The 15672-nt window shown below is 28.9% G+C and overlaps 1 protein-coding gene across 1 annotated transcript in view; it reads right to left on the minus strand.

The window, feature by feature from the left end:
* Positions 1-1237: 1237 nt before the first annotated feature.
* LOC118187286 (uncharacterized) overlaps positions 1238-15672 on the minus strand; it is a 156919-nt gene continuing 142484 nt past the window's right edge. The window contains exons 15-16 of the mRNA XM_085810398.1: positions 13463-13571; positions 1238-4541 (exon numbers count right to left, since the gene is read on the minus strand). Of these exons, the coding sequence (XP_085666524.1) occupies positions 4281-4541; positions 13463-13571 (370 nt within the window). The 3' untranslated portion in view covers positions 1238-4280. The remainder of the gene's footprint in view (positions 4542-13462; positions 13572-15672) is intronic.

A 15672-nucleotide genomic window follows, 5' to 3' on the forward strand; every position in this document is an offset into this window, starting at 1 on the left:
CTGATGCACATTCTGAAAATTTTGAATATTATGAGACAATTACAAGGGAAAAACTCTTACTATGAAAAAATTAAAAACAAGACATTTTTAATTAATTACATAGCTAATTTTGCTTTTGCTAAGAGCCGTTTTGTAAATTGTGCTATATAGCATTATACCTTGTTTATTTTTCAGATTTAAAATATTGTACAAGTTGCCAAAATGAAACTTTATAATATGACAGCGAAAAATAAATAATTTCATTATACTACCATTATTTTAATAAAATGTATCAATGTTACCATGTTTTAAAAAAAAATCGTCGAAAAATTCTCAGATTTTGGAATTAAAAAGTTTCTATAGAAACTAATCTTAAAATCACCAAAATGTTGATAAGTCACCAAATTTAGAACCGTTTAATAAAAGAATTCACATCCCCAAAAGCAAAAAGTTGTTTTAAGAGCTCTTTACTAGAAAAAATGAATTTCGAAATGCTTATGTTTCACTTCTTGCTTAGAAACTCGAGTATCCCATCATTTATATTAGAAATAGAAACAAATTATAACTCATGAACCAATTCAAAAGATTACCGTATATACGGCAGTAAATCGCCAAAACTATTCCTCAAAATGCTAATTCACACTCAATATGACAGTCGTAAAAACAGACAGAAATTTCAGATGATTGAAATTAAAGACCTTCTGTTGATTTTGACCAAAATTAAGGACTTTTAAGGGCCAAAAATCGATTCCAAAAAATCTAAGGACTCTTAAGGACTGTACGAAACCTGAAAGCAAAAGTTCACGTCTGATTCGCAAGGTTTTATTTTAGATATAATCTAGAGAAAATTCAATTGCTTTCAGATGTCCAAAATCACTTTTTTTTTGTTCATATAAAGAAGTATTAAGCCAAGTTCCATAAAAATCGTGAGAAATTTTAAAAATAAGAAAAAGTCGGGAGAAATTTATTGTAAATCGGGTTGGCAGGAGAGCAGTCGAAAATCGGGAGATTTGACAACTCTGCATATGACATTGCACTTTTCATGGGACACCTTAGATATATATATATTTAAGAAATATATACAAAATAATTAATACATGAAAAATACAGAATATAATGTTTGCTAAGTTTATTACTATAGTTTTCATTTAGACTGGTTAGGAAATTAATCTTTTATAAAGAATATTTTGATTCTAAATCTTGAAATATAACAGCAAAACTATGTTAATAAATTTACTAAAGTATAATACAAGTCAAGATATCTTTAAATACATTTTATTTATTTATTTTCATTATCTAGAGCAGTTTCTTAAACTGAGGATCACCAAAAATTTTAGCAATTTTGTTATTTCTTTAACTTATTATAATAATTTTACAATTACCAAATATTTTTTGCACAATGTATCTGAAAATAGATAAAGATAAGACAATACAGATAACAACAACATAAAAAAGTTTTGACACATTCTTTTTATAACATAAACAGTCATTTTACTTGCTTTGCATGTGGCATTGTCATTTTGTCTGCTACTTATTTAAAATTTTCACATTAATTTATGTATTCTATGCCTTAAAATTAGAAATTAAAGTTAATGATGTAAAATTACAGTATATTAAGTACAAGTGAAAAAATTGACAGTTTCACTCACGTGTGTGTTGGATTTGCGCAATGCATAGACGGTTCCACAAATTTTTTTTAAATATTATGGGGTCGCGAAAAAAATCTCGATAAAAAGGAGCCACGACTGAAAAAAATTTAAGAAGCCCTTGTCTAGAGAGATAAAAGTGTTTCTTGAATTTTATGTTTTAAATTGTATATTCCTATGTAGAGTGACCACGATATTTTTCCATTGAACTTATCTGAAATATGTTTTGTTATGAATCTAAATGCTGTTAGTTAAACTACTGATCAATGCTTTGTGAAAGAATAATTTTTTAGTACTTCTTTAACAGTCATTACTGGCTGAGGACTAGATGGCCCACTAGCACTGAAATGCATAAGGCACCTGAACTTCAACTTGGTTCAAATCTTGAGAAACTGTCTAGGTGCATGGGGCCATTCTCGGGCTTTTTCTCTTGTATAACATGAATACAAGCCAGTTTCTTTTAGAAAGACATCCATGAAGGCCTATCTTTCCTTAGGCAGTCAGTCATAGTGTGCTTTGCAATAATCTATTAAATTCAGAATCGTGCTATATAGAGTTCTGCAGCATATATTTCCGAGGCACAGATTTTTGTTGTTGTTAGACGCATGTAAACTTTAACTTTTTGTTTTGCCAAACTGTGGTTGTTCATTCTACGTAACAGGAAAAATCCTGTTTTTGCTTGGGTCCTCTAAAAGTAAAGCTGCTTTTATGTCTTGGGTTAATAGGTTTCATTTTCAGAACATATTATTATTAACTTAAAATATGAAGCTTTAAATATTCACTAGAGAAATTTAAGATTCTTCTATAAAATTCCAGTCATTGGTAACCTGATGTATTATTATAAATTTATTATTTTCCAATGTAACAGCATTTTTTATCATCACCATAAGCTGTATTATCAGCCTGAAAATTTTGTTGATGAGTCAAATGTAATATTTCTAGTTATCTGGTTAAGAGTACTTGTCTGCCAGTATTTAAAAATATCAAATGGTATACAGCTTCTTCTTCTTTTTAAATTTTCCCATTGAAACACTTTAAATTGGTTTTTTAAAATAAAATTTTTATATATGTGCAGGTATTTCTATGCTTTATATATATATATATATATATATATATAGGTGTAGTATATTTTCTATATTTGGAAGCACCTTTGTTCCTGTTTATATTTCAGAGCTTTTTTTTAAAGCACATTCTATACTGCTGAATAAAGTTGGATACATTTTTCGGAATATCTAAATATCTTTAAAAGTGTCATGTTTGAATACTAGAAGGGGAAAAGCATAAAATTCTGCATAAACTTGTCGTATTTACAGAAGGTAGAAAAAATTCTGTAAGAATTCTTTTCTTAGAAGGATTAAATTAAACAATGCAACATAATGAAATGTATATTTGAAATAATGAATAAATAGTTACTGATGTTGGTATCATTATTGTCAATTATAAATATCAACCACAATAAAATAAAGTAAAAAATAATGCTTTTTATTAATGTACATGTCTAATATTTATTTACAATACCTTGTATGTTTTTTTAAATAGTACACTATTAAAATAAAATACTGAGAAACTTGCTTAATACAAGGATTTTTTAGAAATTCTTTGTTATAAACTGAAGATATTTTAGGAGAGCTACTGCAACAGAAATATGTTGTACTCATTTTTAATATAAATATATTTTGCATTTTGATTTTTTAATAGTTCCACAAAAAATTCACTGAACATATGCATTATGTTAACAGCATAGTGATTATTTCAGTATTTGAAATACAGTTAAGATATCTCTAAAAAAAAGTTAACAAGCATTAAGACCACAATATATTTACAGAAATACAAATATTGATAAAAATATTTACAATTTACAGGAGCTATAACACAGTTTGTTCTCAACCATGAGAATGCCTCTTACATTCTTTCTAAAACATATACATTTTCATTTTTATAAAATTGTGCTCTTCAATAAGTGCAACTACACAGTTAACTTAGTGACATATATCTAATAAAAAGATTGAACTTAGTTTATAAATATCTTAATGCCTAGAAGATTTACATTGGGATTTTTTTTGAATTAAACATAAAATATGTTATTAATTCAGGTGATTCTTTTGCATCATCTCTCATCATTCATTGTGCACATTTGCATCTTTTCACATAAAAAAGATTGTATAAATCAAATTGCTGTACAATGTAAATATAAAACTATATTTTCAGAAGTTTTGAATATATAGGAGTATATGAATTAGGTTAAATATATAGGACTATGTTGATATACTGAAACATATGAAAATATTCATCTGAGGGAAAACAAACTTTGTAGTCTCATCATGGTAAAATAATTAATAATCCATACAATTAAAATACTATGTAGTTAAAACATGTAAATACATTTATTTTACATGTTTAAAAGGAATAATTTCAAATTTAATATTTAAAATAACACAAAAACAAAACTGAAATTTTTAAAACAACTTTTTACATTGTTAAATGGAATGAAAAAAAAGTTAATGCTTTTCACATGCAAGCATTAAGAATCAAAGAAAATTTGCAAGCTGACCATCTGGGTATGTTTAATACATACGTTTCAAAAATTCCACAAAATGAAACATCATTGCTAATTTCCGTAACTGAGGAATTTACAAAAATCCTTCTGAAATGTCTTCATTTACGAGTACTGCAAAATTCTCTCCATAATTCCCTAGGAACACATTTTACTTCAACTTTAATTTTGGGAAATAGTTCGACTAATTTTTGAAACAGTTGTTTATATGTAAGTTTTTTAATTTCATTTTCTGATGCACTGGCTTTAAGTTCTAATATTTCTGGAATTGTATCTCCTTCAGCTATTATACCCCAACAAATATACTTGAGATTTTTACATCTTGATATAGCTTCATATGAGTTATAATTAACCAGTGGACCCTGCAATAAAATTTCAAGACCATTTTTAAATTAATTGTATAATGCACATAAAAAATTACCATAAATAAATATTTGGGTTATAGAAAATTAATACAATGCACAACAGTTACTTATAGTAGTCAAGCAAATACAAGCATAGCATAGCTATTAAAAACAGATATAACAAAATAGATATAATATAGCTGTCAGTTCTTCAGGTTCCCAATTTTTAACCACATCTTCCGTTCTTTAATTTTAGCTCCTTATTTCGGCTTTAGAGATGCAACACTGTTCTGCAGATCAAGCTACAGGGCAAACCTAAATATGTGATATGACTACATAAGACTAGGTGGGGAAGAATCGAATTCACATAAATTGCTCAAGTTGAAATGAAAGGGCCTAAAACCTAACCAATATGAAGTGAAGATTGTTTTGTTTTGTGCTGCAGTTGTTTGCACATGACATGGTATTTTAAATTTGCGGTTAGTTATTAATTTTATTTTCATCATGTTTAAAAACTTTGATAAATAGAAGTTTTTTCCTACTCAGGTTTTTGTTAATATTAAAGTTTAACAAAATTACAAAATGAAATTAGCCAAAGATAAAGCATTTAATGGCAAAGTATGTGAGAGCTATTTATATGAGGGAAGGCATGCCTTGGTAGAGGACTTTCTAAAGGAAAACAGTCTTACATTCATGTTACACATAGGGAAAACATTCATGTAGCCTACCCATTTAATGAGATCCAAAATAACAGCGGTCAGCGACTTTACAGTTCGGCCATTGGTGGGCATATAACATTTAGAATATCTAATTAAAGTCTTATAAAAATTTTTAAAACAAAACTTTCCCAGTATTATTTCTGTTCAAAATGCTGCTGAAAAATCAATTAATTATAGACCAAATAGTAAGAAATTTAGAACCTAATTCACAAAGACATGAAATAAATGAAAATCAAAACCAATAAAATCCCAAATTTTTCCAATAAAAAGGTTTTGATTTTCATTATCTGACAGGGTTCGTAGCCACATTTAAGTTTAAAAAATAAACACCTATAAGCACTTTTCAAGCACATTTTAAGAAAAAAAATAAGCACCTGTCTAATTACATTATACACAACTGCATAACCTTAAAAGAAAAATTAGACTCGTAAATTAAAATATGAGCAATGCAATATTTATTAAGAGAATGAGCATTACCTCAACCATGGAAAACAATTAACTTTTTTTTTTTTTTTTTTAATTTTAAGTTCAATAGTTTACAATGAAAGAAAAAAAAACTATGCAGAACTAAACTGTATTACAAGATTTAATGATGAAATTTCAGTTCAAAATATAGAAAATAAATAATAATAAGTCATTAATTGTATTTGCTTGGCACCTAATAATAAATACATTTTTCCACTCATATTAATATTTAAATAATTTAAATCAAAAGTCTGAACATTTTCTAAATTTTCATTGCATAACAGTTTTCCCTTAACATATATTCCAAGCAAAGTAATTTAAGTAAAAAAGAGGAACATTTCTGAAATCAGGAGCCGGGAAATTGCTTCATGCAGTCATCCTTTAACAGTAAAAGCGTAACTAAGCTGCATACTCAGAAATTGCCGCATATTCTGTATAGTCGAGCGTAACTGGAAAAAGAAGAAGGGGGGGAGATTGTAGCCGTTCTTTAGATTTCTCAGCTAAATAAATGATTTTGACATTTCGATATGTGCATCATATAAAAATAGACCAACGGAACTGAGAAATATTCTGCTTAGAAAGCACAGTAAAACTATTTTAAGTGTTCATAAATAAATCTCAGACTGAACATCAAAATTAATTATCTCTGCAAAATACCGCAAACATTATTGCGCAATATGTGCGGCGTAATTCTTCCATAGGCGATATTACGCAATCGGAATCAACAGCTACCGGTATTTGGATAATACAGAACTAAATAAAGGAAAAGAAAGAGACTTACTAATCTGGTGTGTTTTTGATTCTAATTTTGAACGGACTGCATTAAATTTCCGAAATAGAATCATTCTTCGCTTGGGTTGGGTAGAATGCAAAAACTTTTAATCCTATTCAATCCAGATTGGACAGTGACCAAAAAAAAAAAAAAAAAAGTCCGCAGCTTCAAGATTAGAGATTTTGCGGTGAAAGGGGGAAAAAAAAAATTTTTTTTTGACTATTCGATTACTTTTTGTTTATTTAAGCCATTCTGAATATTATTCCTTAGAAACCTAATCTGTAATCTGTGTAAAAACGCACTTTTTGGAAGTTTATCTATACTTCAGCAGTTACTGCAATTATATTATTATAAATATTCATACATATACTCATAATATAAGCACAACGATCATAATAAACACGAATATGAACTGACCACGCGGAACGAGAATGCAAATTATTAAAATCTTGATAGAAATTCAAACGGGTGTAGTATTTGGGTGGGAGGAAAAGAATATACCGGAATGTTTTACGGTTTTCGCAATTCTTTGACCAATAGTGCACCTGTCTGTACTATCGCACGCACCATAGGTTACCATAGGTTACGTTAATGCAGAGAAAGGGGGGAAAAGCTATTCCGGGAGTATGATTCACTATCTGACATTCCATATAAGGAAGAAAAGTTGTTTATTTAGTTTCGGTTTGGTACTGGGGAAAAATACGTGTTCATTAAAAAAAGCACTAAAAGCAAAAAATAAGCACTAAAAACAAAAAAATAAGGGCTTTAAAGAAAAAGTAAGCACCTATAAGGGCCTTTATATTTTATTTTCAAATATAAGGACTTATACGCACTTGTAAGGACTGCTACGAACCCTGTCTGATCATTTGATTACTGGTTTTGATTTTCATTTCTTTCGTGTCTTTGTGAATTAGGTTCTAAATTATTTACTATTTTGTCTATAATTGATTAATTAAATATTAATATATTTTACAACAGAATCACATTGTAAATAGCCCTGTAACCCAAATCATGGATTATAAAGTGAATTTAAGTCAATTTGGCATTCTTTCATTGGTACAGCGTGAAAACCTTCCTGTTTCTTAGATTAGTTTGGCAGCTTTGATATAATGCCACATTTAAATAAAAATCTAAATTTACCTATAGCAATTATATAAAGTTTTAAAGATAAAATTTAATATTTATGGGTACAGAAAAAGCAAATGTTGTGTGCATGAGTCTGTGAAGTCTCAATTTTTATCAAATCTGAGAATTTTTTTAGGTATATTGTCGAATATGCGATATGCTGTTAAGTACTACATAAAATATTATCCATTATTTACTATTCTAACTGATGTCCAATTCATGAAATTAAAAAAATTTAGCAGTAGGTAATAAATTAGCAGCAATTTAAAAGTGGAAATTAGATTTATTACAGGGTTTATACTCATTTCTGCAGAAATAAAACACTTTAAAGACCATTGATGGGGAAAAAGAATTAGGGTCTATCAGCAAATGGGAATTGAATAAATTAAAGCAATTATCTACACCTACATTTCACTTTTGTAATACCATTCTAAGAATTAAACAGATCTCTAAGTAAAATCCATTATTCTTAAACATAATGTAATATTGAACAAAGTTACATAACAAATTTGAGAATAAAATCAACTTTGTAAATTTTATCAAGCAAGCTTTCTTTTAAGCTTCATTTCTTCATGTACTTGATCAGTCCAGAGGTTTATGCAGATTTTATGTCTGGCAGCTTAGATTAAAATGAGAAGTAAAACCATAACCAGCATGATTTGTAACAGAAGTTGTTACCACAGCTTTTGCTTGACTACAGAAAGAGAACTGCTGATCAGAAAAGATTCAAGTACCAGATGTTGGCACAATTAGTAAGTTTGAAAGTAGTAGTGCTTCATATAGAGAGAAGGTGAGCAGTTAGTTACAAATAATCAAATTTAATAGTTAAACACCTTAAGTCATTTTTATTTTAAAAAATATTCATTAAGAAAAGCACTATTAAAATTGCAATCTAAGAACATTTTACAATTTAAAATAACAGATAAATTTATACATATAATGCATAATTTATCTGTTATCATTTTAGAATCAGTGTCATAAATTATACATATAATTTATGACACTGATTCTAAAATGATATTAGGATAGTTATACATTAAAAGCTAAAAAATATGTATGTACACTTTGTAGCAATAACATGCAAAATATATTTATGCACTTTTTAATTTGAAAATTTTTCAAATATTTTGGCTAATTTATAGCAATTTCCTTCTTTAAACACCTTTTCTAAATTTCTTTGTCTCAATAAACAATGCAATATTCCCATTAGTTTCTGCTTCATCTCCTAATTTATTACTGCTTATACAATACATATTTGAAGAACAAATTTCTTTCTCTTTTTGCAATCAATTTTCTTTTCTTCCTTTTAAAATTTTTACATTTAACTGAAAATCGCATATATTTAGAATGTATAGAAGAAATTGCTTATTTCTTTAATAATTTTAGAATAAATAATAAAATGACACATAAATAAAATCGCTGCAGGAATTGGTGTGGCACACATTTTAGAATTTAGTGAGGCACCAAGAAACAAAATTTAGAAATGGCAGAATTTTTTGGATTTAAGTCAACACTGGACAGCAGAACAGGGAGCAAAAATTTTAGAACTTGTGGTAGCAGAATTTAGGACCCACAGAGACTGCATCAAGCAGTAAAACGCTTTGCATCAGTCCTCTGTATGCTGCACTTATTTTTCAATTTCTTTATTAATACACATCTACAGATACCTGTCCATTTGACAAGATTAGAACTGTTTGCGAAATTTTCCCTGCTTGTGTCTAATGAAAAGAAGAAAAGATAAATCTGTTAAGAGAAAGAATTAGAGTATCAAAAGTAGAAAATTCAAATAATTTTGTTTCCACTTTTCTTCCAAAAATTCTTCAAAAAATATAAAAGACATTCTTCATCTTGTTACACTTTTATGGACTTGTAGACCTATAAATCTTGCCTTCAAATCCTATTAAACTTTCTGAGATGTAAGGTCTAAAAATTTGAAAGAAAAACTATGCCTCCCAACACTGTATGAGCAAAAAGCCACACGATTTTCGTATTTTCGGAAAGGGAGAGGGGGAATCGGAAAAGTGTTAAAGTGGATTTTACACAGAAAGCTGATACACCTTTGAATATTGTAAAACAATTACACAAGAAAAAGATCTTATAGAAAATATTAAAGAAGAAAAATGAAATCATTTTAAACAAACTATAGTAGCTTTCCTGCTTTTGCTAAGAAGTGTTCCAGAAACTATGTTTTATAACATGTATTATTTTGTTTATTTTTCAGAATTAAAATATTCCTAAATTGTCAAAATGGAAAATAATCTCATTTAAAAATATGATAGGGAAAAACAAAAATGTGTTATTATTCTTATTAAAATTGAAACATCTGCATATCTTAGAATCAAAAACTGGATACAAAAATCACAGAAATGTTAATAAGTGGTTAAATTTATCAAGCATAACACAAGAACATTCATATCTCAAGAAAGAAAAGTTGTTTTTGATGTAATGTTATGTGATTTCTTCATTTTCATAAAAAGAAATAATTTTAAAATGTTTGTGTGCAGTGCCAGACTTATGTATAAGCTGCACAAGCTATAGCTTAGGGCCCCCTCTAAAAAAGTTGTGCCATATCCCCTATAAAAAAAATGACTCGAAACCCTCATAAAGGGCCCCATATTTCAAATATATTAGGATCTCATCAACTCTAAATCCGGTCCTGCCTGTGTGCCAACCAAACACTGTTTCTAAAAAATTTAAGATCTTTTAAGGACCTTACAAACTCTGTTTTACGAACATTACTCGTTATTGATTTAACAGCTGTTATCTCGAAAGAGGAAACAAATTTTACTGTTAGCTTAAAAAGTACTGTAATGAATTTCAGTAACATTCGTGTCAATATTTACATCTTTGCACAATTCAATATTAATCAATTTCTAAACTATTCAATATAATACATTATTAATCAGTTTTCCAATATCATGCTTTCTACAAGATTTGAGAATATTTTACCGATATGCATCTCAGAATTTTTTCCAATATAAATAGACTATTCATAGGAATTTAAAGATGCTTATTTTGGGAAATAGCTAAAAAGTTTAAGAACTTTTATTAATACACTTTTCAAAATTTTTCCCAATATACAAGGTTACTAAACTGTTAACAAAAAATCCAAGTATGTTATTTTGGCAAACAGCTAAGACTACACAAAACATTAATAAACTGACCAGCCCACATCTTTAAAAGGAAGGGCATGGTATATAGAAAACCATGCTAATAATGACAAGATGCTCTTGGGGATGCGTTTATCAGAAGCTCAGATAGTATTAGAACAATGTAGTTCCGACCTTTTCTGGAAATGATTGCACATATTTTGTTACATTATTCCATTAGTATTGAATTAGCACTCATTTTCAAAGATGCTCAGTTGAGTTAAGATGACCAGTTAAGTGATTAACTCATTTTTTCTCAAAGAAGTCAGTTATGACTTTTGCCTGATGCATGGAAACCATATCATGCTGAAAAGGGAATGGGCCAGTTACAGTCACAATGTAGGTAGATTACAATCACAATACAGGTAAGATTTTCCAAGATTGCTTCAATAAGGTCTCAGTATTCAATAATAACAATTAAAAACAAATAGTGGACCATGGCATTTGCATTGATTTGAAAATTATCAAATTTTGCAATAAGGATACAGAGTCTGGCAAGTAACATTCAACATGCCAATCTATATCCATTAAATATCCATGACAGCTAATATGCTTCATTGTTCTGGTATTTACTAGCAATACTCTTTAATACCATGGTCAATGGGTAGCATTTACTTGAGTGTTTACATCACCCATGCAAATCAAATTAAAGCACCTCTCAAAGGATGATATGACAGTTGACCTATCTTCCTTAAAACAAACATTTGAAATGCATAATGACAATTTCTAAGCACTATTTAGAGAGCACTACATATTAAAGGGTTTAAAGAATTCTGATTTGCTAATTTTTTCAGATTCCCAAGTCAAAGTTTGAGTTCTATAACTTGCTTACTTAAATAACAATTTTGCATCTTCCTTTGTTCTACATGGTATTTAAAACTTATCAGAAACCTGATGGATGGAATGACTGAATCAGAGGGGAACATAATCACATTACATTGAGCTTCACTTAATATTGCTGCTATTTAAACTAATGTACACTGTGCAAAAAAAAAAAGGGGGGCCAGTTCTATATCTCCTGTTCTACTGGACCGATTGGCAAAATTCAAATTGTGTTTTTCATGTCTCGAAAGCACGACTTAGGATATATATTAGATTTATATATAGCATTGTTTTAACATAGGTATTTTGACACAAAATCGGACCTTTTCCGAAATAACATGGCAATTTTTTTCCATATTTTAATTCTACGACTCATATTATGGCTAGATATTAAATTTTGTAAAATTTGGTGTGAAATTTATGGAGAAATTCAAAAATTTATCTTTCCAAAATTTTTTCAGTTTGGCCAAGATTAATTCACTTGGCAAACTTCTTAATATATGGCAACCAATTTTCCTTTCCCTTTCATTATGCCAGAGCAGGAAAAAAGGCATCTCGTTCCTATCTTTTTACATTGTGCATTAGCGGAAAAAAATCACTTCGTTTCTACTTGCAAATAATTTTAGCAAAGTGTTTAAACCACATCTGATGTTTTTATCGCTTTCAACAAATATGCCAAATTTCAAAATGCACAATATATAAATTTATGTATATCTTCGGAAATTTTGAATACAAAATTGTAAATTTTTGCAGGTATGCTTAGAAATACGTCTACTTTAAGAAGATGGTAAAAATTTTATAGATTACAACACAAATTTTTTTTGAAAAATATATAAAAATTATTTAAAAATACAAATTTTAAAAATAAATCATAAAAAATGTGTGAATTTTATTTGGAATGAACCTGAATTTCGAAATGTGAAAGGAAAAATCAAATATGCTTAAAAAAAAAGAGAAATTAATAACTGTATACCAAACTCGGTTAACATTGAGGAGCTAAAATTTTGAGAACTAGTTTTTTAAAAAATACTCGTGTGATTTTTACAAAACTTGATAGTTTAGCATAATGAGTCGTAGAATTGAAATATGGAAAAAGATTGGTATGTTATTTCAGAAAAAGTCCGATTTTGTGTCAAAATACCTACATAAGAACAATGCTACATATAAATCTAATACATATCCTAAGTCACGCTTTCGAGACATGAAAAACGCAAGTTGAATTTCGTGAATCGGCCCAGTGGAATGAGAGATATAGAACTGTCCCCCCTTTTTTTTGCGCAGTGTACATATACATTAGTTTAAATGGCAGCAACAGGTATACATATCTAACATGAGTTTTACTTTTATGGATCATAAGTATATTAATGATGCATGTGGTTATTACATTTTAGTGGCTACCTGCCCAATTATGGGAATATATAGTTGGTTTTACCAGATGCAATATAATTTTAATTTTTCATCTTATACGACTATTAATAATAACTATTTCAACTAACTACAGAGCACTTCCTGGTTTCTGTAAAATGCCAATTTTCCGAATAAGTAGTTCTCATTTTTTTAATTTAAACAAATTTAAAACTGTATGTATTCAAATACAGCAGTAATATTTTGTTTGCATAAAAATGTACAAAGCATAAAATCACAGATTTTTCTCAAAGTCTCAAATGAAACTCGAAAGGGAATAATGAACAACACAACAAATTCAGAAAACAAAACTAGCAACTGTTCTTGAAATAAACCTCAGCTTATATTTCATTTAATTATTGCAAATAATGCAAATTAAATATTTTAAATAATACTTAATAAATAGTAGATTGTGGCAGAAAATACATAAACGGTAGTCAACACATTTAATTAGTTCATTAATAAATACATAAAATTATTAACCTCAGTTGCATTATCAGGCCAAATATTAATCTGTTCAAGATGCTGTAGCTCACTGAGAACTGCATATAAGCTGGGCATTTGAAAATTCATCAACTCCAACTGTTCTAATCTATAAGAAAATAATAATAATAATAATTAATAAGTAAAATAAATAAACAAAACTATAAAATAATTGAAAAATTAACATGACATATTCACAATCTTTAACACATTGAGCGCTGATACTGCTGTCCTTTCCATTCAGCTGGCAGCGAGTGAGCACTGGGGAGAATGAACAGTGGACTACTTTGTTTCACCTTCTCATGTTTCTTTTGGACTGTGCAATGCTGCAGCCAATGTACATGTACACAAATAGTAAAAAGGTAACTTTCTAGACAAAATTAGTTAGAAAAAAGGCATGGAAGTGAAAAGACAATTTGAGAATATAAAATTTGGTTTGTTTCTGAAGTATTTACTGCCCACAAGACCAAAAATGTTCGAAAGAGAAGTAGTGACATGCTGAGTGAATTATTTTCATCATCCAAACATTGACATCATCGAGTATTACGGCTATCATTATTGGAAGATGATAATTTATTAGAGTCGGCAATGAAACTTAGTTTGATCCAAAAGACAATCAGCCAAATATTGTACCTTTTATGAGTGGCCCCCGAAAAAAAAAAAAAAAAAGAACACTAATACAAAATAAATAATTTAAAAATAAGTTTTAATAAATTCCGTTAAAATTACTACAGTTAATTTTTAAAATTGATACTGCCAATCCCTACAGGCTGATGAGCCCAGCCAAATTGAAAATTCATTGCCATTCCCCTGGGACTGATACTGACCAAATACACTGTCAGTCCCAAAGGACTGAAGTCGGCCAAATGAAAAGTTCACTGTCAGTCCCCAGAAAACGATGTTGTTCTCAATGTGTTAAAAATTCTAGCATACATAAATGAAGCAAAATATTATGTATCTTTTAACTCCAAGAAAGCTTGACAATAAAATAAGTTCAAAGTTTTTTATTGTATTTCGCATGTTAATATGACATGTAGAAGAATCATTTTACGAAATTTTATGAGAGAGTGGCAGTTTGAAATTTCTAATAGGAATCTCTAAGAGAATTATAATTTTTTGTATGTGTTTCTGTAAATCTTTTTAAGTTTAAATTTCCTGTTTTGAGATAATAAGGTTCCCAAACTGGAGGGAGGAACAACTTCACATTGGTCAACTGTGTGAGGCAAAGTTCACCTTTGGAGCAATTTAAACACCATAAAACTACCATTAATTTCCACTCTCATTTATGGCTTAAAATTACAATATTATTATCTACTATAGTGTGAAAATAAATTGAGACAAAACAACTGGTTAGCTAATTTATGAACACACCTTCATATACAGTGATAATCATAAAATAAATGGGAAATACATCCTCATTTAGCACAGATCTCTATAATGCATTTAGGCATTGATTCTACTAGTAGTGTGCATATATTTTTATTTATTTTATTATGGAATCATATGGAATAGTAGATCATATGGAATTATTATGGAATAGCATTCTTAATTATGCACTCTTTTGTCACGCAATCCATTGTGCGAAGATAGATGTTCTTTGAGAATATTCCACAAATTTTGATCAGATTGAAGCCTAATATCCAGCCCAATAATTTTATTTTCCAATATGAACCTTCTAGCATATTTTCAATTGTTGTATGAAGCCAAGTCATGTTGAAATGTCCATGCAAAGATTTTTGAGAGAGGCACAGTCTTACCTTTTTAAAATTTCTCAAAACATTTGTTTTTGAGGCTATTTTATTGTTTGCTGGATATCTTGAGATTTTACTGATTCGTCCTTGCTTCGTCAAACAACGCTAGATATATAACCATAAATAAATAAATGAGTCTCATTACTGAAAATGACTTTTTCCAAAATTCGTATTTTTTTGGCCCAAAATAATCATTTTTGCTTCATTTGATATGTCAAAAATTGTTTCTTTATAGCCTTTCTTGCCTTTTGACCAGCAGTGAGACATCTACGTTGCATCAATGGGCAATATATCTCTTTTAATACCTTTGCTAATTTTTGTTGAATTACTAACATTATTTCACATAGAAATCAATCAGACTTTGAAGTTGTTTTCCTTCTCCTTTCAAATTTACTCTCCTTTCTGGAAAAAATTATCTAGTCTCATTGTCTCCTCAGAATTTGAAGAAAGCTCGATTTT

The sequence above is a fragment of the Stegodyphus dumicola genome, chromosome 2, assembly GCF_044657685.1.
Source record: "Stegodyphus dumicola isolate Sdum_Otavi_A_Nest chromosome 2, ASM4465768v1".
Classification (NCBI taxonomy): Eukaryota; Metazoa; Arthropoda; class Arachnida; order Araneae; family Eresidae; genus Stegodyphus; species Stegodyphus dumicola.